The following is a 26907-nucleotide window of genomic DNA, read 5'->3' on the forward strand; positions in this document are numbered from 1 at the left end:
GGAGTAACTTCCGTTGGTCGGAAGTCGCTCCGCCCCCTTCCTCCTCTCCCCGTCTTTGGGATTGGCGCTGGCACTGCGGCCCCGCCTCCTCCGGCCCCGCCCCTCGCGGCCGCTTTTCCCGCCTCCGCCGGGGCCGAGCAGCGGGCCGGCTGACAGTTGAGGATGGCGGGAGCCGAGGAGCCCTGTGGGCGGCAATCGGAGCTGGAGCCCGTGGTATCGTTGGTCGACGTACTTGAGGAGGACGAGGAGCTGGAGAACGAGGCTTGCGCCGTACTGGGTGGCAGCGACTCGGAGAAGTGCTCCTACTCGCAGGTGGGCGCGCGGCCCGGGCCTCGCCTCTCCCGGGCTCCTCTGAACCTCCCCTTCCCCGCCGGACTTACCCTCTTCCCGCCTGCCGCGGCCGGCACCCTGTGGTGGGCCGGGGCCGCTGTTCGTCGTCGGTCTCCCCATCGCAGGCCCAGCTGCCCTATTCCCCTTCCTCAGCCTGTGTCCGGCAGGGCTCCCTTCCTTTCTCGTCTTCCTCCGTCCGGCCCCCCGCGAGTCCCCAGGCTTTGGCCCTGGAGCAGCTGCTCTTTCCTTCCTTTCCCTTCTCTTCTCGGCGCCTCGGCTGCTTTTCACAAAACCATCCCCGTGACTTCTCACATCCAGACATCTTTGTCCCTACTTTCCCTATTCTCCGAGTATTTATTAGGAATCGAATGGAAGCGTCAAAACAGAGTTAAAGGAAGCACCTCTTGATTTGAAAATCTCCCCGCGTGGGCTGGGCTGCTGGACAGCTGGTTCTTCTGCAGTTTAGTTTGACAAGTGCTAGCTGGTTTTTTGGCGAGAGGAAGCAAGCATCGCGTCTGTCTGCAATGTGCCCCCCCAAGGGGACAGACCGGAACTGAGCAGCTGGTGGCACTGGCAAAGGAGGGGAGGGAAGGAGAGAAGGCATTTGGAAGATGTTGTGAACAAGGATTTGAGGGGGTGTGATGTAGTGTTTGGTGACTCATCATATATTTCTAGGTACAAAAATGGAGAAAGGTGGGTAGAAGAAAGCTAATAAGACGTGAGAATCGGTAGCGGGAAAAAGGTTACCTTCCAGGAGGGTGGAGTGCAACGCTGGAGGATGGGGAGAGAGATTTGGGGTCATTATGTGCTGTGGATTGAGATCATAATACTAGTTGTCATCGTTGACCAGTTGAGTTTACACTGCAAAGTGGTTAGATTTTTTAATACACCTTGTATCAGATGTATTTAATGTTCGCTGTATTTAAAAACCTTTGGTCACCACTGAAACAAGTTTTTCTCTGCTTTCCTTCTTTAAAAGAGCCTGTATGTAAGTTATTTTTGAAATGTAGTTAGGTGTTTGAAACAGACTTCCTTAAATTTTTTTTATTGTAGTAAAGTATGTGGGAAAGTGCACAAACCATGTATGTCTTGGGAAATCAAAAACAGAAACACATGCAGGCATGTACTATCCAGATCAACAAATAGAGCGTTACCTGCATCCCAGAAGCTTCTTTGTGTCTCCCTTCTTCCCAGAAGAGGGTAACCATTATCAGGATTTGCTTGTTTTTCTTTCAGCTTTTTATTTTGAAACATTTCAGGACTACAGATAAGCTGAAAGATTAATTTTATGAACACCTGTGTACCTTCACGTAAATTCACTTTTTAACTTGTTACATTTATCTTTTACCTCTTCATTGTAATACTTTCTTTTTTCTTTTTTCCTGAACCGTTTGAAAATGAGTTGCAGACCATGACACTGCATCCCTAAATACTATAGCATATATCTAAAAATCACAGGAATTTGTTTAATGCATTGGTTTTCTCTTTGGTGGAATCACAAGCATTTTCCAAAATTAAGCATGATCATTACTTACATAAACTTACATTCTCTTATATTTTTATGGTTTAAAATGACTAAGCAGACCAGCTTATTCATAGCTGACTGAAAATATTAAACTTCTATCACCTTAAGAAAAAATTATATGAAAATAACCACTAGTGCATGAAACATGCTACAGTGTTTTGGTATTCTGTTGAAAAAGCTTTTTTGTAAATCTCAGTGTTTCTTACAGGAAGATCTTGACCACAGATAATCTGATTTCAATTATTTCTCAGATCATAGAATGGGCATTAGGTCACTCTGCCATGTTTCATCAGTTTTTTTCTGTCTCTTTTTCCATTTTGGGGCTGTCTTTTAGGGCTCTGTAAAGAGACAAGCACTGTATGCCTGTAGTACCTGCACCCCAGAGGGAGAAGAACCAGCAGGAATTTGCCTGGCTTGCAGTTATGAATGTCATGGAAGTCATAAACTATTTGAGCTCTACACAAAAAGGTAAAACGGTCAGAGATCGATGCTGAATGCTTTTCAAATGTTTAGATTCTTTTCCACCTGCACTTTTTTTCCTTAATTTTGTTTTTGCATTCAGAGTAGTTGTGCACTGGTAAAATTTAGTGTGTTTTTATATAATATAATTGGAGAGAGCAGTTTTTCCAGAGGGCCTTTTAAAATATAACTATGGTTGCAAACTCAGACTAGTCCTGCTGCTCTGCCATTATTTTATTTTGTGTATGTGTGTGTGATATAGATATTTGTCTTTATGCATGTTAATTTCTAGAATTATCAAATCTTTTATTGTTATGTGCTTGGAGAAATTCTGGATTGAATACGTAAACAACAACCAAGGCCACTTTTTAGATCCTAGAAGCCAGTTAAAAGGAAAGAGGCTATGACATGAATTAAAGAGTAAGTCATTAGATTTAAAAGAAGAATTTAAATTGACTCTTCCTCCTTTGTTTCAGAAATTTTCGTTGTGATTGTGGAAATAGCAAGTTTAAAAATTTGGATTGCAAATTATTTCCTGTAAGTAAGCACTGTAACTATAAACACATGAAAAGTAGCTGAGATTGATATTTGTCCGAGTGGATAAAAACCAAGTGTTTTCCAAAAAGGAAGTTCTTATGCTTATTCTTTGTAAATGGTCAAAGCAGTATTAGCCTGTACCCCATTTTTTACTTGTTGGAAAACAGTAACCTGTTTAGAGCCTGCAGTAGAAATTGTAATTAATATGAAAGGTTTTGGGGGGAATGTTCTAAAGTGATTCAGGTTTAATTAAGTTGATTGTGCTCATGCTTTAAGGCTTTTGAAGCAAAGGGGATGACTTTAAAAACTGAATAAATAACGCAGACCAGAGAACAATGTATGGATAAGGGGTGGGGGAAGGGGTGGAGTGGGAGAAATTTAGAGACTGGGATTGACACATATACATTATTGATAGTATGTATAAAATAGATATCAATATCAATTGATATTGATACACAATATCGTTATTCTTTTTTAAGCTCTTTATTGGAATATAATTGCTTTACACTCTTGTACCAGTTTTTGAGGTACACCAAAGTCAATCAGCTGTATTTATACACATATCCCCATATCCCCTCCCTCCCGAGCCTCCCTCCCACCCTCCCTGTCCTGACCTTCTAAAGCATCACCCATCATCGAGTTCCTCTCCCTTTGTTATACAGCAATGTCCCACTAGCTATCTATTTTACATTTGGTAGTGTATCTATGTCTATGCTCCTCTCTCAGTTCGTCCCAGTTTCCCCTTTGCCCCCCACCCCCCCAGCCCCATGTCCTCAAGTCCATTCTCTACATCTGCATCTTTATTCTTGCCCTGTCATTGGGTTCATCAGTACCATTTTTTTAGATTCCATATATATGAGTTAGCATACGGTATTTGTTTTTCTCTTTCTGGCTTACTTCACTCTGTATGACAGTCTCTAGGTCCATCCTCCTCACTACAAATAACTCAATTTCATTCCTTTTTATGGCTGAGGAGTATTCCATTGTATACATGTGCCACGTCTTCTTTATCCATTCATCTGTTAATGGGCATTTAGGTTGCTTCCATGTCCTGGCTGTTGTAAATAGTGCTGCAATGAACATTATGGTACATGTTTCTTTTTGAATTATGGTTTTCTCTGGGTAGATGCCCAGTAGTGGGATTACTTGGGTCATATGGTAGTTCCATTTTTAGTTTTTTAAGGAACCTCCAAACTGTTTTCCATAGTGGCTGTACCAACTTACATTCCCACCAACAGTGCAGGAGAGTTCCCTTTTCTCCACACCCTCTCCAACATTTATTGTTTCTAGATTTTTTGATGATGGCCATTCTGACCGGTGTGAGGTGATACCTCATCGTGACTTTGACTCGCGTTTCTCTAATGATTAGTGATGTTGAGCATCTTTTCATGTTTGTTAGCCATCTGCATGTCTTCTTTGGAGAAGTGTCTATTTAGGTTTTCCGCCCATTTGTGGATTGGGTTATTTGCTTTTTTGGTATTAAGCTGCATGAGCGGCTTATATATTTTGGAGATTAATCCTTTGTCCTTTGCTTTGTTGGCAAGTATTTTCTCCCATTCTAAGGGTTGTCTTTTTGTCTTGTTTATGGTTCCTTTCACTGTGCAAAAGCTTTTAAGTTTCATTAGGTCCCATTTGTTTATTCTTGATTTTATTTCCATTATTCTAGGAGGTGAGTCAGAAAGGATCTTGCTTTGATGTATGTCATAGAGTGTTCTGCCTATGTTTTCCTCTAGGAATTTTATAGTGTCTGGCCTTACATGTAGGTCTTTAATCCATTTTGAGTTTATGGTGTTAGGAAGTGTTCTAATTTCATTCTTTTACATGTAGCTGTCCAATTTTCCCAGCACCACTTATTGAAGAGGCTGTCTTTTTTCCATTGTATATTCTTGCCTCCTTTGTCAAAGATAAGGTGCCCGTGTGTGGGTTTACCTCTGGGTTCTCTGTTCTGTTCCATTGATCTTCCTTTCTATTTTTGTGCCAGTACCAAACTGTCTTGATCACTGTAGCCTTGTAGTATAGTTTTTAGTCAGGAAGCCTAATTCCACCAACTCCGTCTTTCCTTCTCAAGATTTATTTGGCTCTTCAGGGTCTTTTGCATATCCATACAAATCTTAAGATTTCTTGTTCTAGTTCTGTGAAAAATGCCATTGGTAATTTGATAGGGATTGCATTGAATCTGTAAATTGCTTTGGGTAGGATAGTCATTTTCACAATATTGATTCTTCCAATCCAAGAACATGGTATGTCTCTCCATCTGTTTGTATCGTCTTTGATTTCTTTCATCAGTGTCTTATAGTTTTCTGCGTACAGGTCTTTTGCCTCCTTAGTTAGGTTTATTCCTAGGTATTTTATTCTTTTTGTTGCAGTGGTAAATGGGAGAGTTTCCTTAATTTCTCTTTCTGCTCTTCCATTGTTAGTGTATAGGAATGCAAGAGGTTTCTGTGCATTAATTTTGTATCCTGCTACTTTACTAAATTCATTGATTAGTGCTAGCAGTTTTCTGGTAGAATCTTTAGGGTTTTCTATGTATAACATCATGTCATCTGCAAAGAGTGACAGTTTTACTTCTTCTTTTCCAATCTGGATTCCTTTTATTTCATTTTCTTCTCTGATTGCTGTGGCTAACACTTCCAAAACTATGTTGAATAATAATGGTGAGAGTGGACACCCTTGTCCTTTTCCTGTTCTTAGAGGGAATGCTTTCAGTTTTTCACCATTTAGAACGATGTTGGTTTCTTGTATATGGCTTTTATTTTGTTGAGGTAATTGCCTTATATGCCCATTTTCTGGAGAGTTTTTATCATAAATGGATGTTGAATTTTGTCAAAAGCTTTTTCCGCATCTATTGAGGTCATCATATGGTTTTTATCCTTCGATTTGTTGATATGCTGTATCACATTGATTGATTTGCATATATTGAAGAATCCTTGCATCCCAGGTATAAACCCCACTTGATCATGGTGTGTGATCTTTTTAATGTGCTGTTGGATTCGGTTAGCTAGTACTTTGTTGAGGATTTTTGCATTTATATTCATCAGTGATACTGGCCTGTAATTTTCTTTTTTTGTGACACCTTTGCCTGGTTTTGGTATCAGGGTGATGGTGGCCTCATAGAATGAGTTTAGAAGTGTTCCTCCTTCTGCTACATTTTGGTAGAGTTTGAGAAGGATAGGTGTTAGCTCTTCTCTAAATGTTTGATAGAATTCACCTGTGAATCTATCTGGCCCTGGGCTTTTGTTTGTTGGGAGATTTTTAATCACAGTCTCAATTTCCGTACTTGTGATTGGTCTGTTCATATTTTCTATTTCTTCCTGGTTCAGTCTTGAAGATTGCACTTTTCTAAGAATTTATCCATTTCTTCTAGGTTATCCAATTTGTTGGCATATAGTTGCTTGTAGTAGTCTCTCATGATCTTTTGTATTTCTGCGGTGTCTGTTGTTATTTCTCCTTTTTGATTTCTAATTCTGTTGATTTGCATCTTCTCCCTTTTTTTCCTGATGAGTCTGGCTAATGGTTTATCATTTTGTTTATCTTCTCAAAGAACCAGCTTTTAGTTTTATTGATCTTTGCTATTGTTTCCTTCATTTCTTTTTCATTTATTTCTGATCTGATCTTTATAATTTCTTTCCTTCTGCTCACTTTGAGGTTTTTTTGTTCTTCTTTTTCTAATTGTTTTAGGTGTAAGGTTAAGTTGTTTATTTGATATTTTTCTTGTTTCTTGAGGTAGAACTGTATTGCTATAAACTTCCCTCTTAGAACTGGTTTTGCTGTATCCCATAGGTTTTGGGTTGTGTTTTCATTGTCATTTGTTTCTAGGTATTTTTTGATTTACTCTTTGGTTTCTTCAGTGATTTCTTGGTTGTTTAATAGCGTATTGTTTAGCCTCCATGTGTTTGTATTTTTTACAGTTTTTTCCGGTAATTGATATCTAGTCTCATGGCATTGTGGTCAGAGAAAATGCTTGATATGATTTCAGTTTTCTTGAATTTACCAAGGCTTGATTTGTGACCCAAGATGTGATCTATCCTGTAGCATGTTCCGTATGCACTTGAGAAGAAAGTGTATTCTGTAGTTTTTGGATGGAATGTCCTATAAATATCAATTAAGTTGAGATGGTCTCATGTGTCATTTAAAGCTTGTGTGTCCTTATTTATTTTCTGTTTGGATGATCTGTCCATTGATGTAAGTGGGGTGTTAAAGCCTCCTACTGTTATTATGTTACTGTCGATTTCCCCTTTTATGGCTGTTAGCATTTGCCTTACGTATTGAGGTGCTCCTGTGTTGGGTGCATAGATATTTACAATTGTTATATGTTCTTCTTGGATTGATCCCTTGATCATTATGTAGTGCCCTTCCTTGTCTCTTGTAATAGTCTTTCCTTTAAAGTCTGTTTTGTCTGATATGAGTATTGCTACTCCAGCTTTCTTTTGACTTCCACTTGCATGGAATATCTTTTTCCATCCCCTTACTTTCAGTCTATATGTGTCCCTTGATCTGAAGTGGGTTTCTTGTAGGCAGCATATGTAAGGGTCTTGTTTTTGTATCCATTCAGCCAGTCTGTGTCTTTTGGTTGGAGCATTTAATCCATTTACATTTAAGGTGATTATTGACATGTATGTTCCTATTACCATTTTCTTAATTGTTTTGGGTTTGTTTTGTAGGTCTTTTCCTTCTCTTGTGTTTCCTGCTTAGAACAGTTCCTTTAGCAATTGTTGTAAGGCTGGTTTGGTGGTGCTGAATTCTCTTAACTTTTGCTTGTCTGTAAAGCTTTTGATTTCTCCATCAAATCTGAATGAGATTCTTGCTGAGTAGAGTATTCTTGGCTATAGGTTTTTCTCTCTCACGACTTTCAGTGTATCCTGCCACTCCCTTCTGGCCTGCAGAGTTTCTGGAGAAAGGTCAGCTGTTATCCTTATGGGTTTTCCCTTATATGTTATTTGTTGCTTTTCTCTTGCTGCTTTTAATATTTTTTCTTTGTGTTTAATTTTTGTTAGTTTGATTAATATGTGCCTCGGTGTATTTCTCCTTGGTTTATTCTGTATGGGACTCTCTGTACTTCTTGGACTTGATTAATTATTTCCTTTCCCATGTTGGGGAAATTTTCCAGTATAACCTCTTCCAGTATTTTCTCAGACCCTTTCTTTTTTTCTTCTTCTTCTGGGATGCCTATGATTCAAATGTTGGTGAGCTTAATGTTGTCACCAAGGTCTCTGAGACTGTCTTCCATTCTTTTTATTCTTTTTTCTTTTTCCTGCTCTGTGGCAGTTATTTCCCCCATTCTGTCTTCCAACTCACTTATTCATTCTTCTGCCTCCATTATTCTGCTGTTTATACCATCTAGAGTATTTTTAATTTCGGTTATTTTGTTGTCCATTACTGTTTGTTTGCTCTTTAGTTCTTCTGAGTCTTTATTAACTGTTTCTTGTATTTTCTCTATTTTGTTATCCAGATTTTGGATCATCTTTACTATCATTACTCTGAATTCTTTTTCAGGCAATTTTCCTCTTTCCTCTTCATTTATTTGGTCTTGTGTATTTTTACCATGTTCCTTCATCTGTGACATATTTTTTTGTTGACTCATTTTCCCCCCACTTTGGATGGGCGGGATTGTGTTCCTGTCCCACTGGGTGTTTGGCCTGATGTCTCAAGCACTGGAGTTTGTAGGCTGTTGAGTATAGCTGGGTCTTGGTGTTGAGGTGAGAACCTCTGGGAGACCTCACTCTGATGAATATTCCCTGGGAACTGGATTTCCCTGTTAGTCCAGTGTTTTGGACTCAGAGCTCCCACCTCAGGAGCTCAGACCTGACCCTGGGCTTGTGAATCAAGATGCCACAAGCCGTGTGGAGCAGGAAAACGAAAAAAATTAAAAAAAAAAAAAAAGTAGAAGAACAGCAGAACAATAGTAAGATAAAAAATATGATAAGAATAGGATACTAACAGATGTGTTAGAAAAAATTTAAAAAAAAATAGATGGAGCAACAACTGGAAGGTGAAACAACTGCAATAGCCAAAGTGAGGAGGTGGGAAGAAAGAGAAAGAAAAAGAAATTAAAAAAGGAAAAAAAGCCAGAAAAGGCCTTGGCTGTGGGGGCGGGGCTTAGACCAGGGGCAGATTTAGGCAATGGGCAGGGCTTACACTTAGAAAAGGCCCTGGGGGTGGTGGGGAATGGGGTTTAGGCCCAATGAGGCAGAGGGGCCCAGGAATGCCTCTGGTCCTGGGGGCAAAGGACCAGGTCCAGGTACCCCACAGGCTCCCTGGGCCCAAGTTGGTGGGAGAAATGCTAGGCTCCTCCCCTAGTCCTCCAGTCTCAGAGGGTCCCTCCCCCTTGGGTTCTCTTCTTCCTCACCCCCTCCCTCCTATTCCCCTAGGACCCTCACAGCTGGAGGGGGCACTGGAAGGCAGGAGACCAGACTCTGACACCCAATAGGCTTCCCAGGGCCAACTGGGCTAGGGTAACGCCTGCGGCACTTCCCCAGATCTCCCAGTCTCATAGGGTCCCTGTCTGCCTCTCTTCCTCTCCCCTGCCCCCAACTCTCCTAGGTCCCAAGCAGCTGGAGGGGGTCCTGGAGTGTGAAAGACCAGGTCTGTGAGCCTAACAGGCTTCCCAGAGCTAGTGGGCAGGGTAAATACCTTCTCTGCCTCCCTTGATCCTCTGATCCCAGAAGGTCCCCTCCCCTGCCCACCTCTCCTCTTCTCCCCTGCTTTCCTTCTACACCCCTAGGACCAGTGAGACTTAGAGGGGCCCCTGGAGGACTGAAGACCAGGCCTGGCACAACAGGCCTCCCGGTGCCAAGTGGGTAGGGAGATTTCCCACAGCATCTCCCCTGATCCTCCGGTTCTGCAAGTTCCCCCCCGCCACTGTCTGCCTCTCTTCCTCTTCTCCCTCCTCCCTCCTTCCCACGCCTGTATGACCCACTCAGTCGGAGAGGGCCCCAGAGACCAAGGGACCAGACTCGGGAGCCCAGCAGGCCTGCCAGGCCCAAGTGGGCAGGGGAAAGGTCCTCCACACCTCCCCTGGTCCTCTGATCCTGGAACGTCCCACTACCCGTCTGCCTCTCTTTCTCTTCCCCTGCCATGCTCCTACGCCCCCGGGACCCTGGAGAGTTGGAGACCAGGCCCAGGAGCCCAGCAGGCTTCCCGGGCCAGTAGGTAGCAGAAATGCCTTGCGCTCCTCCCCCGATCCTCTGATCCCAGAGGGTCCCTCCCCCCTTCCGCCTCTCTTCTTCTCCCCACCGCTTCCCTCCTGTACTTCTAGGACCAACGGCCGGAGGGGCCTTGGAAGGTGGAGGACCGCCAGGAAGAAATACCCGGCGGCGCCTCCCCTATTCTTCTGACCTGGAGAAATCCCTTCCCACCCCCACTGTCTGCCTCTCTTCCTCCCACCCCCGCATCTCCCTCCTCCCCATGCCCCCAGGACCCACATACCAGAGGGGGGCCCAGAGAGTGAAGGACTAAGCCCGGGAGCCCAGTCGGCCTCCCTGGCCAAAAGGGTAGGTATAATGCCCTCTCGCCTCCCTGTCCCCCGATCTCAAAGCCCCCGCCATCACCAGTCGGCCCGCCTCTCCACCTCCTTGCCCCTCCTCCCTCCCTCCCACACCCCCAGGACCCAGGCAGCCCAGGGGGGGCCTTCGAGGGTGGAGGGTCCCCCTGGGGAGCCCAGCAGGCTCCCATGCCCTTGAGCTCAGCAGGCCTCCTGGCCTCCAGGGTGGGAGAAACCCAGATGTGGTTTTGGATCTCCCCAGCCCCCAAGGGTCTCTCCAGGCGGGAACCTCCCCCATTACCCAGCCACCCCCCAGGGGCGCCGGTCCCATCCAAATTCCCCTCCCCCATCCCCCTGACTTCCCCCAGGTCCTACCCGGTTGCTCTGGGGTTCCCCCGGTCTCCTTGGGCCTCAGGTCCCCCGCCAGCCTCCAGCAACTGATGTATTTGTGGAGAGACGCGATCTTGGCGCCTTACCATGCCACCATCTTGACTCTGCCCTGGCAGGCAGATTCCACAATATCATTATTGATAGTATGTATAAAATAGACAACTAATGGGAACGTACTGTGAGACCTGGTGCACTGTGGTGACCTAAATGGGAGGGAAGTCCAAAAGGGAGGGGATATGTGTATGTGTGTGGCTGATTATTTTGTTGTGCAGTGGAGGCTAACACACAGCATTGTAAAGCAACCATACTCCAATAAAAAAAAAACCTGAATAAATAAAACTTGGTAATAATGAGTGGGTTATGTTCATTCAGAAGTTTTTCACTGCTTTTTGGATAGTAAAAACTATGCTTATATGCTTTCAATGAAAAAACAGAAATGAAAGAGAAAATAAGGGACTTTACATTGTTTAATCATAAATTGAATATAAATTGCTAAAACTTCATGCCTTTTCCCTCCTTCAAAGATTATTTTTAGACATTTTCCTGGCCTGCTTTTTACCTCCTAGTAAGCTGGGGGCTTTGGTTACCACAGATGGGCATTAAGAAGTCTTTTGAAATTCTAGGCCAATGTCAGCTTACATAGGTTGATAATTAATATTTATTATTCGTTTTCCTCCAGTTGCTACAAAGAAGGTATAGAAAATAAATTTTATTTTTTCCCTATATCCTGGGAAAAGTATCCTTTTAATAGGAATGAATTTTTTTCCTTTGTACTTAAGTTAATGATCAGTTTCTGGGGACTTCCCTGGTGGTACAATGATTAAGAATCTGCCCGCTAATGCAGGAGACACGGGTTCGATCCCTGGTCTGGAAAGATCCCACGTGCCGCAGAGCAACTAAGCCGGTGTGCCACAACTGCTGAGCTTGCGCTCTAGAGCCCGTGAGCCACAACTGCTGAGCTTGAGTGCCACAACTACTGAAGCCCATGCGCCTAGAGCCCATGCTTCGCAACAAGAGAAGCCACTGCAATGAGAAGCCCGCACACCACAACGAAGAGTAGTCGGCACAGCTAGAGAAACCCCGGGTGCAGCAACAAAGACCCAACATAGCCACACACACAAAAATTAATTAATTAATTAAAAAAAAAAGAAGACCAGCTTCTGGGGGGAAGATATTTAGTGCACACATATAAAGGTAGACCATATTATATATTGAAATTAATATTTTTCAGGACAAAGCAAAGATAAATTCTGGCAATAAGTACAATGACAACTTTTTTGGATTGTACTGCATTTGCAAGAGACCTTATCCTGATCCTGAAGATGAGGTAAGAGGTTTGGAGGTTAGCACTGGGACTGTGTTGTCTCTAGCCTTCACTCTTCAGCCTCTTGTCGTATTTGGCCCTTTAGCCGTTCAGCAGGAATTTGGGGATTGTGAAAGGATTCTAGATTTATCCCTTCTTATAAATCTGGGCTGGAGCTACAGCTAGTATAGATCCCAACTATTCTCATTCTTACATCCCGAGAATGAAATATTGGACAGGATTTTCTCAAGGCCAGAACTTTTTCCTTCCTCCTCCTCTTTGCCTGCCTGTTTGCTCCATTCTCCCAAATACTTTCCAAAAAATGACCTTCAACATCTTGCATCCCTGGAAGGAAAGAAATAGCGTGTACAAACAGGATCCTCTTAAAAATTTCAATTAGAATTATACACAAAATTTTAAAAGAATTTTTCTTCTTCCTCACTCCTATACCTTCTTATCTCCCAGACATACCACTGTTAACACTTTTCGGTGTATGTATCTTTAGACCTTTTTCTCTGCACATATAAGTGAATGAATGTGTGTTTTAATTTCTAGTTTCCCTTTCTTTTGACAAAAAGTGAAAATTCTGTACATTCACTTCTGCAACTCGCTGCAATTCACATTACCTCCCTGGGCCTGGGTTTATGTATGAAATGAGAATACGTTGCTAATTTTATAAAGTTTTTTGGGAATCAGATATTAAGTAACTGATATGAAAGTTTTGATAACTGCTTACAAAGTGCTTATCTCCATGTAATCCTTCTGTAACACCTGTTCATGGAGAATGAACTTCTTGGCCCCTTGAATTGCTGTTTCTCCCTGCCCCCTTGACTTCTGGCGTGTGGACAGAAGTCCTACAGAATTGGTAGAGAATTATTTAATATCTGATTCTAATGTGTGCCAAATTCACTGTGGCACCCCAGAATTCACTGTAATCATTAACAAGCAAACTGCTTTCCTGTGTTAGATTCCAGATGAGATGATCCAGTGTGTGGTCTGTGAAGACTGGTTCCATGGACGGGTAAGGAGAGCTTCTTTCTACCTTTTAAAGCCATTGTCTTTACAAGAGAAAAGATCTTGTCTTTTGGAATTGTTTTATAGTTCACATTATAATTACTCTTCTGAAAATACAGTGTAAAGATACGATCAGTGTGCTATTGTAATATTTTATAAGATAATGAGCCTTTTGGACAATTTGGTGATCACAAGGAGAATATCTGGTTTTCTGTGTCCACAGCATCTTGGTGCCACTCCCCCTGAGAGTGGGGATTTCCAAGAGATGGTGTGCCAGGCGTGCATGAAACGCTGTTCTTTCTTGTGGGCTTATGCTGCACACCTGGCAGGTAAGTGTCTCTGTGGAGTTGGTGTGTCACCAGCTTGTGCTGTATGTTCAGTATGGCTCGATTCAGTGCAATCAGTATGTTCAGTACATAGTTTTTATCAACTATTTTTAACTGGTCTCTGCAGAAAGAAATATAAGATCTGTTCCTTCTCCACAAGATGCTTATAGATAGGTTGGGAGATTACCAAGAACAAATTTGTACTTAAATGGCATGATGCAGTGTGGATGAGACCAGAATTAGAGAAAATGGAGGAAGCAGTTTTGAATGGGATTTTGAAAGATAAACAGATAAACATTGTTCTTAAATGTGAGACATACTATTGGTTGGGAGGGGAGGTGGTTGGTACACTTTGTCATCTAATGCCAGTAATCAGCAATGAATGTTCTTGAGGCTTAAATATTTTATTTTATTTGTATTGCTGTATGTATTTGTTTACTTATTTTATTGGAGTATATTTGCTTTACAGTGTTGTGTTGTTTTTGCTGTACAACAGAGTGAATCAGCTATATTTATACATATATCCCCTCCCTCTTGAACCTCCCTCTCATCCTCCCTATCCCACCCATCTAGTCATCACAGAGAACTGAGCTGAGCTCCCTATGCTGTACATCAGCTTCCTACTAGCTATCTGTTTTACACATGGTAGTGTATACATGTCAGTGCTACTCTCAGTTCGTTCCACCCTCCCCTTCCCCACCCCCACCATCCACAAGTCCATTCTCTACATCTGTCTCTTTTCCTGCCCTGCAAATAGGTTCATCAGTACCATTTTTTAGATTCCATATATATGTGTTAATATACAATATTTTTCTCTTTCTGACTTACTTCGCTCTGTATGACAGACTCTAGGTCCATCCACATCACTACAAATGACTCAGTTTCGTTCCTTTTTATGGCCGAGTAATATTCCACTGTATATATGTGCCACATCTTCTTTATCCATTCATCTGTTGATGGGCATTTTAATTAATTACTTTATTTATTTATTTATTTTATAAATTTATTTATTTTATTGGCTGTGTTCGGTCTTTTTTGCTGTGCACAGGCTTTCTTTTTAGTTGCGGTGAGTGGAGGCTACTCTTCGTTGTGGTGCGCGGGCTCCTCATTGCCATGGCTTCTCTTGTTGCAGAGCATGGGCTCTAGGCACATGGGCTTCAGTAGTTGCAGCACATGGGCTCAATAGTTGTGGCTCACAGGCTCTAAAGCGCAGGCTCAATAGTTGTGGCACATGCGTTTAGTTGCTCCACGGCATGTGGGATCTTCCTGCAGCAGGGATCGAACCCGGGTCCCCTGCATTGGCAGGCGGATTCTCAACCACTGTGCCACCTAGGAAGCCCTTTAATTTATTTTTAAAGTGGCAGTTACTCATAGTGTCTGCTGCTCTGGCCTCATAATTTCTTGCCCTTCTCAACTTTAGGGTACAGTTCACCATACAAACCACAAAGCAGCATCAGACATTTTTGACTTGTCTCAAAGTTTCAAACTTGGGGTGCCCTCTTTCTGTTCATACCCTTTCCAATTAAATCTCACTTTCTGCTGGACCTGAATTTATTTTTGATTCATCAGGTTTTCTTAACTGTTATCCTCTCCCCTCCTTCATTTCCTTCCCTGTCAGCAGATGGCCTCATTTCCTACTAAACTGAAGTGCCGTCATGCAATGTGAGTTCTCTTAGCATTTCTCTTCTCTCCCTCACAGTATTTTTGTCTCTACATGCGCCCTTTCTGATTTCCTTCTCTCATAAAGAAAAGCTGGTGTTTTTGCAAAACTACCCTTCTACCTGTATTTGCAGTTAAATCTCTTCCTACTGCCTCTTGCTTCTTGAGGTGTCCCTCTTTCTTTAACATCTATAGTATTTTTATTTTCTCTTTTACATATAAAGTGCTTAAATAGTGATTGGTATTTTTAAACAATCTTTTCACTTATTTGACTCTTTGGATTAGGCAGGTATAACCTAAAAAGGTGTTATTTTCTTTCTCATTATTCCAGAGATTAAGGTTGACTTTCTCCTTTTCCAGATTCTGAAGTATGTTTTAATCAGACTAGGTGATTTCATTGTCTAACTGGTCTGTGGATGTGTGTGTGTTTTTGTGGTGTTTTTTTTTTTTTTTTTTCCATTGAATCCACAGTAACCAAAGTAACTGCTGAAGATGATGGGTTTGTGCTGAATGTTGATGGAGTAGGTGATCAGGAAGTTATCAAACCTGAAAATGGAGCTCATCAAGATAGTGCCCTCAGAGAGGATGTTCCAGAACATGGAAAGGCTGCTGAGAAGGAAGTTAAAACAGAGCAGATGAACGAACCATGTACCAGCTCTAGTTCTGAATCTGATCTCCAGGTAACATGAAATCTGAGCTATAAAAGAAATAAAACTTAAGCAAAATTAATTCTGTAAGCTATATAGCTTTGGGTTTCAATTATACCCTTTGCCTAAAGAAATCCTTTGACAAAATCTAAACTATGAAAACTATGATAATTTAAAAAACATACTTCAAAACTTAATTTAATTTCAGATGGCATTTAAGAATCAGCATCTCGACACAGAATCACAGTCTGGCTGCAAACTTCAGGAGCTTAAAGCTAAGCAGTTTATAAAGAAAGACACTGCCACCTATTGGCCCCTGAACTGGCGTAGCAAGTTATGTACCTGCAACGATTGTATGGTAAGTACCTGATCAAGTTCAATGTTAGTATGTTTTGTGGACTGATGCCTAAAATAAGAACACCTGAAAAGTGTATTTATGAAATTGATATTAGAGTGTAGAGAACTTAAAATTTTTTTATATTAAGCAAGTTTATGACATAGTATTTGCAGTCTGAATGCTTATGGAAGAAATTAAGAATGATACGATACTTTTTATTTACTTCATTTCAGTGGAAAATAGCTTATCTTTTTTATATCATAGAATTGCTTGGAAACACACATTACTTGAAAGTTACAGTAAGTCAGTGGTTTCTAAATAAAGATCTCTTAGATCATGCAACATCTACTGGGAAGTTGAGAGATTTCTAAAAGAGATTTGGGCAAAAAGAATAAATAGTTCAAGTAGCTCTGCTAAAAGGCTCGGGTTTTTCTGAATATTAATCCAATAAATTTTTAGTGATTCTCATGAGGTTGACTTTCTGAGAATGACATACAGTTCTAATGGGGATACTGGTTTTATTTTTTTAAAGAAAATGTATGGCGATCTAGATGTCCTGTTCCTGACAGATGAATATGACACAGTTCTGGCTTATGAAAACAAAGGCAAGGTTGACCAGGCAGCTGACAGGAGAGACCCTCTAATGGACACCCTTAACAGCATGAACAGAGTCCAGCAAGTGGAACTTATTTGTGGTAAATAACTGTTTGTGAAAATTCATGAAGTTCACGAAGTTTCCTTCACTATTAAAAAAATTATGTGTAAGGAGGACAACTAACACCTATTGTTTTAATTTAACACAAAGATGGTTTAAATTTAGAATTGTATAGTAGGCCTCACCTACACTTGCTTGATTGTAATGTTGCTGGGTATTTAGCTGCTGTTTCCATTGAATTAGGGTTACATGCTAGAATAATTACATGCTTGAGAAACCATAACATGCTATTTTGATTAAGGGGAGATGTAGGAGTAAAGAATAAAAGAACATCAATTTCTTTTTCCACCCATTGAGATAATTTTCATTGAACATTACATGCCATCTTTTTGACAGTTCTTGAGGATGCTTCAGTGGTTCACAGGAAACCACTAGAGGGGAAAACATGCCCAAACTCTTAATTGCAGGCTTTTACATTTTTATCCCCGGCACGCCCAGCTGATTTCAGTGATTTCCAGCCCAGCCAGTTTCTACTCAGATGCCACCACTTTTGTGCCCCTTTTTTGACATTGATTATTTCTGGCTTTTATTTGTAACTATTTGATTAATTTCCTTTTGCCTTTATTAGACTAAAAGCTTTTTAAGAATAGAGGCCGCATCTAAAAGATTTTTGTAGCCCTCAAGGTGCCTTGTACATAATATAGATTGTTGAGTGAGTGCATGAGTTTTAAAACTTGTTTGACAAGTCCAAGATATTTCAAGCACTAGAATTCCAGAGAGATGGGAAACTTAAAAAAAAAAATTCTTAGCTAATCTTTTTGGGAATGAGGATCTCTCTATTTTTTGAGGGCTTTTTAATGAAAAAGGGTCTCAGATGTCAAAATGAAGGAATTTGGGAGAAATTGAGAACAAGTTTCTTACAGATTTCACTTAAAGAAGAATATAGTTTGAACTAACATACTCAGATGTCAGTGGTCAAGAAATTTTGACCATTTTGTTTCTAAAGGCAAATGGCTTATCTAAAGTTTGTCCTTTTTTGTTCTGATTTAGAATACAATGACTTGAAGACAGAACTGAAAGACTATCTCAAGAGATTTGCTGATGAAGGCACAGTAAGTTGAATTAAAGAATTTTAATCATAGCCTTGTATGTTTTGAATAAAGTTTCTTTTCTTTTTTTTATTGAAGTATAGTTGATTTACAGTATTATTTTAGTTCCAGGTGTATTACATAGTGATTCAATATTTTTATAGATTATACTCCATTTAAAGTTATTATAAAATATTGGCTATATTCTTTGTGCTGTGCAATATATTCTTGTAGCTTATTTATTTTATACATAGTAGTTTATGCCTTTTATTTATTTATTTATTTATTATTTTTTGGGGGGTATACCAAGTTCAATCATCTGTTTTTATACACATATCCCCGTATTCCCTCCCTTCGCTACCCCAAACTTGTCCCTCCCCCTCCCTCTCTCCACTGGTAACCACTAGTTTGATCTTTATATCTGTGAGTCTCTTTCTGTTTTGTTTTCCTGTTGTTTTTTTTTTTTTACTTTTTTTGTCATCTTTATTGGGGTATAATTGCTTTACAGTGTTGTGTTAGTTTCTGCTGTTCAGCAAAGTGAATCAGCTGTATGTATATATATATCCCTCCCTATCCCACCCTCCCTATCCCACCCCTTTACATCTTCACAGAGCATCAAGCTGATCTCCCTGTGTTCTGTAGCAGCTTCCCACTAGCTATCTATTTTACATTTGGTAGTATGTATATGTGCCACATCCTCTGTATCCATTCATCTGTTGATGGACATTTAGGTTGCTTCCATGTCCTGGCTATTGTAAACAGTGCTGCAATGAACATTATGGTACATGTTTCTTTTTAGATTATGGTTTTCTCTGGGTATATGCCCAGTAGTGGGATTGCTTGGTCATATGGTAGTTCTATTTTTAGTTTTTTGAGGAACCTTCCTACTGTTTTCCACGGTTCATTTTCTTTGATGAAAAAGATGACTGAGAGCTTAATGCAGGCAGAGGGATGGAAAATCGATACTAGTGCAGCACCAATGGATTAGCCACATCAGGAGTCCTTCCCAGCCCTCCAGATGATGGATGGAGCAGTCACCCAGGACCTGGAGAGAATAGTTGTAGCTTAGGAGAGGGCCACTGGATCAGCCGTACTGACCTTCAAGCAGGGAGTTTTGGAGGCAGAAGGAAAAATGACCAGGAAGGAAAAAATTAAAGCCAGACCCCATTTCTGTGATTTGGGGTTCTATAGTTTAGAATAAAAGAACTTTATAATTGGGGGCTAAAATATTTCTCTTGCTGATTAGTTGGGTCTATATACTTTTAAGAGTGACACTAACTCTTTAATGTGTAATCTTTTTTTTTCCCTATTTTTTTTCTTTTGGGCTGTGTGGCATGTGGGATCTTAGTTCCCCAACCAGGGATCGAACCCATGCCCCATGCAGTGGAAGAGCAGAGTCCTAACCACTGGACTGCCAGGGAATTCCCATGTAACCTTTTAAAATAGCTTTCCAGATGAATTTACAAATACTTCTTAGCCCTTTACTACTCATACATTTACGATGGACTTTTTTTCTTTAAAATACTTTTCTATCTTCCAAAGGCAGATAGAAAACAACACTTAACTTTTTTTTTTTCATGGCCTATGGTTGTCCTTCTGGACAGTAAATGTTTTGCTCTGTGATAGCCAGACAGACAAAAGAAGTCAGACACAGGTCTGACGGACACTCAGGACGTGCCCGGAGACTTGCTTTCTTGGAAGAAGTCTCTGCCGGCTGAGTGCTTGCTCATAAATGTGGGAAGAACTTGTAGCTGCCTGGATGTCTGGCAGTGCTGCCTTCCTGCGAGATGAATTGTGAAGGCCAGAGTTAAAGAGCCTTCCTAAGTGGTTTTCTCATTTTTAGAGAACGTTCCTCACTGTCACTAGGAACGTCTTTTTTCCTGCTTCCCAGACGCTCTTAACAGTTATTCTCGTTTCTGTTGCGAGTGCCGTCCTCAGGCTTCTCTCCCACTGGAGCTAAGAGTGTCCATGGGTGTAACCGTTTAACGTCCGCACTGTTAGTGCATGTTCAGGGTCTTTCAGCTGTGTCAGAGTGCATACTCTCGCTTCTGCTTTTGTGTAGTTTGTGGTTGCTGTGCTCTTTATTGATTTTATTACACACACACTTAAAATCGCGTGAAAGAAGAAAAGATATGTTGTCTTTTTCCACTCACATTTGAAACAATTCTGTCCAGAGTCTTCACATGTGTCTTCGACAGGTGGATCTTTGTGACACTAGAGCCATTCTTTATGAGTCTGAGATAATTTTTTAATCTGATGTGATGATTTAAATGGACAGAAAAATATTTCTTATTGTTTGTTTTCAACATTACTAACTGGATCTTCACAAACACCTTAAGTTGTCATAAAGCTTGTCTGCTTTGGTTGTATTTGACTGCAGAAGAGAAGGCTAATAAGGCCTCAATGTTGTCAAGTGATGGACTGCCCTTTATTTAATGTTTGTGTCTGACTAAAAACAAAAAATAAATAACGCTTAGAAACTACACATTTTCTAGGACAAGCCAGTAAAATGATTTATTATTGGACCCGAGTATTTATTCTTTAACATTTCTGCTCTGCAATTGGCTGTGACCACTTGAAGATGGCTAGAAACTAAAAATTACGCACTCTTTATTTTGTGGGCTTTTAGGCCTCCTCCTGCTATACCCTTGCCAGAGAAATGTGCGTGTATTGCCTTTCCATGTTTAATGTCTGTGATCCAGGCGAGGGACAGATCCTTCCCCTTGGCACTCCCCAGTATCCTGTTTATTGGTGTTTGTAAGTGCACATTCCCAAGCCCGGTGCTTCAGAGCTCCGAGCTGTGGTTGCCTCTGAGTGTGTTAGCCACGTTGGTCTTGGGTCTGTGAGGGGTTCTAATTCCTCACTGGTCGACCCCCAGCTTACTCTTGGTGCCGGTGACACTGGTGTATCGGCTGCCATTCAGGTAGAGTACTGACCGAATGTGACATTCTTGCGTTTCAAAGATGAGGCAGTATCATGTCTCACCCCAGGGAGTTAACTCAGGTTGTCTCTGCCGTCTGGGGATATTCGCGCTGGGGAGTATCCCTGGGGAGTGCAGAAGGAGGTTTTCGCTTTACACACAAGTGTGTGTCCTCTTTCTTACTTCCCTTTCTCTCTTTCTCCCTCTTGCTCACTGCATTCCAGTGCTTTCTTTTTCTTTCTCTCTTTCCCTCCCTCTCCCTGCCCCACCTTTACTCCTTTATAATAATAAGAATGTGTTTCCTTTGTAATTAAAAACCACATAAACAAACCTGTCAATTGTGGAACGGACTCTTGGGGTGAGCAGGGACTCCTCCCTTGTCCTCCCGGTTTACTTCTTTATCCATAATTCCCCTTATTTTCTTATTTTTGGTATTTTATTTTGCTACTATCATAAACACTTTTGTATGAGGTTCCAGTCTTTTTTTCTGATAAAATACAAGATAAATTTCTCATTTTTATTGCATAACATGGATATTCCATTTACTGAGAGTACTGCTTCCATAGTTTTTGCCAATTATTTTCCTTTTATATAGCAAACATCTTTAATTTTGGACTCTTGAAGAGGGAAGAGTTTTGGGGATTTTTTTTCAGTAAAGGAGAGAGCACAAATCTCAAAAAACAGCAGACTTTGCTGTGGGTGCTTCTGCAGAACTGAAGGACATCCCCGAGACAGCTGTGTCATGAGGGAGAGCAGTGGCCTCAGGGGACTGTTAGGCCCCTCAGTTTTCGTGCTAGCTCTGCCACTTTTCTTTTCAGCTAATATTGAGAACTCACTCTGTGCCAAGCAGTGTTTTCCAGGCTTTATGTCTCATCTGCTCTTCAAATGGCCCTGTTAGATGGGTGCTGCTTTCATCTCATTTTATTTTTATTTTTTTTAATATTTATTTATTTATTTGGTTGTGCAAGGTCTTAGTTGTGGCAGGTGGGCTCCTTAGTTGCAGCTCACCAGCTCCTTAGTTGTGGCATGTGAACTCTTAGTTGTGGCATACATGTGGAATCTAGTTCCCTGACCAGGGATTGAACCCCGGCCCCCTGCATTGGCAGCGCAGAGTCTTATCCACTGTGCCACCAGGGAAGTCCCTCAACTCGTTTTAATGAGGAAACCGAGGGTGCTGGTGGAACCCACACTCCACACCAGTGCTGTCTGCCTATCACGTGACTCTGCCTGGCCAGTCTCTGAGCCAGGATGAGCTCATCGATGCAATAGGGACAGGATAATTAATTATGCATTAAAATAATCCTTATCAGCAATATTGTTGGACTTGACTGTGAATGTTACAACCAGTTATGTAATGTGGTTCCCTTTCCTAATCTTTGCTTTCCATCAACAGGTGGTTAAGAGAGAGGACATTCAGCAGTTCTTTGAAGAATTTCAGTCAAAAAAGAGAAGAAGAGTGGACGGGATGCAGTATTATTGCAGCTAGACTGGAGAACGGCGCCTTCTCATCCAGGCCAGTGAAGATGCCACTTACTGTTCCAGGAATAAAAGAGGCATATTTCACCTTTGGTCCTCCTCCGTCCTCTGCTTGGAGAGGGCTCCTCCTCCAGCTTTGACTTTCCTTCACTCTCCTTAACGACAGTAGCCACCATGTTTATGCTGATTTCACAACCAGCATTCTTCTTTCTGACTCAGCTAAATGCAACTCATTCCACAGACTTGAGCCCCCCACCCCAGTCTACCAGCCAGGGTTATTTGCTCATAAGTTTCAAGAAGTTTGATTTGGTTTTGAGAAAGTAAACTGGATTTTTTTTCTGATTTATTCTTTAACTCCCAAGTGTGTCTGCTTGGCCACAGAGCCGCTGTCTTCCAGGGCCTGCTCTGTGAAGCTCTCTTCCTGTCAGCTCTCACCTCCGTAGGTCCCCTCACCCCTATGATCGTGGTGCCTTGGGTCAAAGCTTCCTCAAGCCTGGTCTGCTCCTTCTCCCACATCCCTGTTTTCTGAGGTTTGGTCATGGTTTAGAAGGGATCTCAGAGCTTGCTTCCTCCGGGCCGAAGCTTCGGAGTAGCCGGGACTGATGGTTTTCTGGCCTAGGTGTCTGTCACAGGCAAGGAGATTGGCTGGTGCCGGGATCGAGGAAGCCTACCTTTGTTACAAATGTTACTAATAAATTTAAAGTGAAAATTTCATTCACAAATCTACTGGCCCTAGAATATTAGAATTTCAGTACTGTAGTGCTCACAGGGCTTCCTGGAGAAAATCTGCCATTATCCTAGTCCCTCTCTGCTGCCTAGAAAATAGACCGGGTACTACCCTGTGAAATCTTGGTGGTTTACAAAGTCCTCTGGCTTTCTTTATATTATCAGGGATATTCATAAGCATGTATTAAAAACAGACTTATTTTGATATTGTTCTGTTAAGAAAATGTTATTAGAACCCCAATAAATTATTTTTCCCCTTAAATCTGTGCTGAAGAAAAAAGATACTGGCTTAGCTTACTTGTAGCAAGCAGGGCAGTGAGTGCCCTGTCTTAGGAGAGGCAGACTGTGTGGAAGGGATTTCAGACGAGGCCCGAGGCTGCGCAGATAATGAGCGTCATGTATCTCAGCGCTACTGTCCACGGCTGAGTCCCCAGTGACTGTGAGGGCCTCTCTTGGGGAACCTCACGGGATGTTGTATAAAACCCCATATTTGAGGGGATGGCCTTTCAGTTGGTTTGAAATCTCTTTAAAGCCCCTCAGTCTGTATGGAAAACCCTTTTGATAAAGAGCCCTCAGTGCTCTCTCCCTCTGGAGGAGTGTGGTCTTTCCTGACAGCATATGACACACTTTGAGGTGTGTGACTATAAGCATTTGAGGCTTTGGGGCCACAAGTGTATATTAATATTTTTTGTGTGTCCAGCAGTCACAAGTGCCCACCGATCCCTGGATAAGGTGAACTAGGCCTACAGAAAGTCAAGGCCTTGAAGAAATAGTACAACTCATGTTTTTCTGCATCAGATCTCCTAATTACAGATCCTCATAAAGAGTGACATGTGGAGCTGGAAGATCTCGTGGCCACAGGAGATGCCTGTGTGCTCTTCGCTGGCCTCGTAGAAAGGGTGAAAAGGCCAGGGCGAGAGCTCACAGCATCTTCCAGATGGTTTGCATCCCCAGCTTGGGAACTCTGTTCCAAGTCTGAGGATTTTTGAACCCCCTCTGGAAGGTGGTACTAGTTGTGTACCACTGTGGCCTGACAGTTTCTACCTTCTCAGACATTTGATTTAACGACCAGAAAGTTCCTTCCTTCTTCTGACAGGTCAGGACCAAGTCTCAGAGGCGGTGCATTGCTGTGCAGCACAGCACAAGTCACCCAGTGCTGAAGGGCTCGTTTTAGGAAAGGTACTGTTCCTTTTACATTGACCAGAAAACCTCTTTTTTTTACCTGTTGTTCACAAACTAGTTTTCTTATTGACTGTATTGGACCGTCTCTTCTTGTAGAGACTGATTTTGGCCAACATGTGGCAGTTGATATTAATGCATGTTTTATGCAAAACAAGAATATGATATTAGTTACTTTTAAGGAATTCTGGCATTGTACGTGCATTTTTGTAGAGTTGTTACTGGACTTATAATTACATACTTAACTCTAATCAGGTTTCTGTAAAATTTAAATAAACCAATTCGAAATAGTGGTTTTTCAGATTGTTTTTATTCACATTTAAATGTTTCCACAGCCTCCCTGTGCAGGCAGTAAGAAAATGAGTCCACTCCAGCGGCTCTGCCCGCCTTGGGGCCTGGCTCCAGCAGAGGGGCTGCTTCCTGTCTCTCCTGCTGTTTTTTGTTTGTTTGTTTGTTTGTTTGTTTAATTTTTTATTTTATTTATTTATTTATCTGTTGGCTGCATTGGGTCTTCATTGCTGCACACGGGCTTTCTCTAGTTGCAGTGAGAGGGGGCTACTGTTTATTATGGTGTGCAGGCTCCTCATTGTGGTGGCTTCTCTTGTTATGGGGCATGGGCTCTAGGCTCTTGGGCTTCAGTAGTTGTGGTGCGTGGGCTCAGTAGTTGTGGCGCAAGGGCTTAGTTGCTCCTTGGCATGTGGGATCTTTCCAGACCAGGGATCAAACCCATGTCCCCTGCACTGGCAGGCGGATTCTTAACCCCTGCACCACCAGGGAAGTCCCTCTCCTGCTATTCTTTATGATGCAGCCTGATCCCAGGTACCACTGGCAGAGCTCCTTCACTCCCCCCACTTTATGACACCTCTGAGGAGGGAGGGTCCTTAATTCCCACTGGGGCCTAAATGAACAGAGAACAAAGAAATGGGTGTGGGTTGCGACCTGCTGCAATGTGTTCAGGTCCTGCTATGTGCAGGGGAGAGGGCTAGGAGCCACAGGCCAAGGAAGAGATGAGGTCCACCTCCATGGTAGCCATTATTTCAAAAGTAAATGTCAGAACAGACCAAGAAGCCAGTGTAGAGGCCCATCTTTGGCCTCCCCGCAGCTCTTGCTTCCTTGGAAACGATTCACACCTGCGGTCATTGCCTGTGGTGAGTTAAGCTCAGGTGAAGGCAGTGCTCTCTACAGGCCTGGAGCTGCTCTCAGCTCTGAACACTCAGGATTATATAACCATCGATGCCGGGAAAAGACCAGACCTCCCAGCTCCCTGAAAGGACCCTAGTGGAGCAGAAGAAAATTGAAAGAGCAATCCAAGTGATAACCGGGCCTTGGCAGTGACCTGGTTCAGCTCCCACGGAGGGTGTGTTCTGGGGAACGTGGGACGCACAGGACACCAACCCAGCAGAGCTCCCAGGAGCCAGTGAGGCTGCCGCCCAGTCAGCTCACCTTGAAGTGGCTGCCAGACGTGACCTTTGGCCTGAGGGGCATCTGGCATTTGGCAGCGGGCCAAAGCCATACTCTACCTCGCCTGTGCCCCGAACCACTGGGCATTAGACAGGTGGGCGCTCCAAATTTACAGTCACAGAATCCCTAGGTTGGAAGGGACCTGAGGAGTCACCCAGTCTCACCTCTCGGGACAAGGTCCCTCCCTCGCAGGTGATCCTCACAGGGACCGGTGCTGGTCTTGGCCACCTGGCCTCCATGTTCTTGGTGCCAATGCCTCCCCTTCCCTGCCAGGTGACTTGAGGCACCTCGGCCTTTCTCTTCTCTCAGCGGCGGGCATGAATCCTGTGCGCACTGGGGAGCCAGACAGGAGGAAGCCAACACCCTGGAAGGCAGAGAGCAGAGAAAACCCAGGCCTTCAGGGATTCGGGCATTGAGCTACCAGATTAATTCTGTCTGAAGCTTGCGCAACTGGTAGATTTTCCCGTGGCAGAGAAGACTGCATCGGTTCTCTAGCTTCTGCTTCTGAGCACTTCTGGTGACAGAGTGCTCCCCACCACACACAGCACTCCTCCCCTTCTCTCCCAGTCTTAGTACCTTTCCCTGGGGAAAAAGCTGGACACTCTGGACTTTTCCATCCGCCTCCCGTCCAAATCTTTGCTCTGGTCTGCTCCCAGGGATTCCTCGGCCGTTCCTGGTGCTCTCCAGCCCCTGCTTATCTTTGCCTCAACTCCCCCCGCCTGGAGCCTCCCGTCTACCTGGAGATGGTTGGGTCTCTCCTCAGCCATCTTTCCTCCTGTGTGGGGCCCTTGGCTCGTGGTTCTCTGTTTCTCCCACTCATGTCCCCGACTCCTGGCCTCCCTCTCTTGCCTCTGCCTCAGGCCTCAAGGCTCCTGGATGCAGCTGACCTGTAGTTACATGAGCCAAATTGAAAAGTTCTACAACTATATTTCATTCTCTAGAGAAAGAGAACCAATAGGAGATGTATACATCCATCTCTCTCTCTCTATATATATATATGTATGTGGGTATATATAAAATATGTAATTGATTCGCATGACTGTGGAGGCGGAGAGGTCCCATGATCTGCTGTCTGCAAGCTGGAGGTCCAGGAAAGCCAGTGGGGTAGTTCCAGTCCAAGCCCGAAGGTCCAAGAACCAGGGGAGCTGATGGCGTGTCAGTCCTAGCGCCGGAGGAGACCAGGGTCTGAGTTCAAACAGACAGAGAGTAAGTTCTCCCTCCGTTTTTCTGTTCTATTCAGGCCGTCAATGGAGTGAGGGATGCCTACCCCACTAGGACGACCATCTGCTTTACTCAAAATCTACAGTACAAACACTAACCTAACTCAGAAACGCTCTTCTAGACACACCAGGATGATGTTTAGCCACACGTCTGGGTGCTCCATGGCCCGGCCAA

The 26907-nt window shown here is 42.7% G+C and overlaps 1 protein-coding gene across 1 annotated transcript; it reads left to right on the forward strand.

The window, feature by feature from the left end:
- Nucleotides 1-96: 96 nt before the first annotated feature.
- On the forward strand, nucleotides 97-24341 carry UBR7 (ubiquitin protein ligase E3 component n-recognin 7). The gene is made up of 11 exons (XM_057732610.1): nucleotides 97-312; nucleotides 2190-2323; nucleotides 2791-2851; nucleotides 11953-12048; nucleotides 12992-13045; nucleotides 13262-13367; nucleotides 15495-15703; nucleotides 15879-16028; nucleotides 16540-16702; nucleotides 17713-17774; nucleotides 22064-24341. The coding sequence occupies exons 1-11, from the start codon at nucleotides 163-165 to the stop codon at nucleotides 22154-22156; spliced, it is 1278 nt and encodes a 425-aa protein (XP_057588593.1). The 5' UTR covers nucleotides 97-162; the 3' UTR covers nucleotides 22157-24341.
- Nucleotides 24342-26907: the final 2566 nt, after the last annotated feature.

This window comes from Hippopotamus amphibius, chromosome 4, assembly GCF_030028045.1.
Source record: "Hippopotamus amphibius kiboko isolate mHipAmp2 chromosome 4, mHipAmp2.hap2, whole genome shotgun sequence".
NCBI classification, from domain to species: domain Eukaryota; kingdom Metazoa; phylum Chordata; class Mammalia; order Artiodactyla; family Hippopotamidae; genus Hippopotamus; species Hippopotamus amphibius.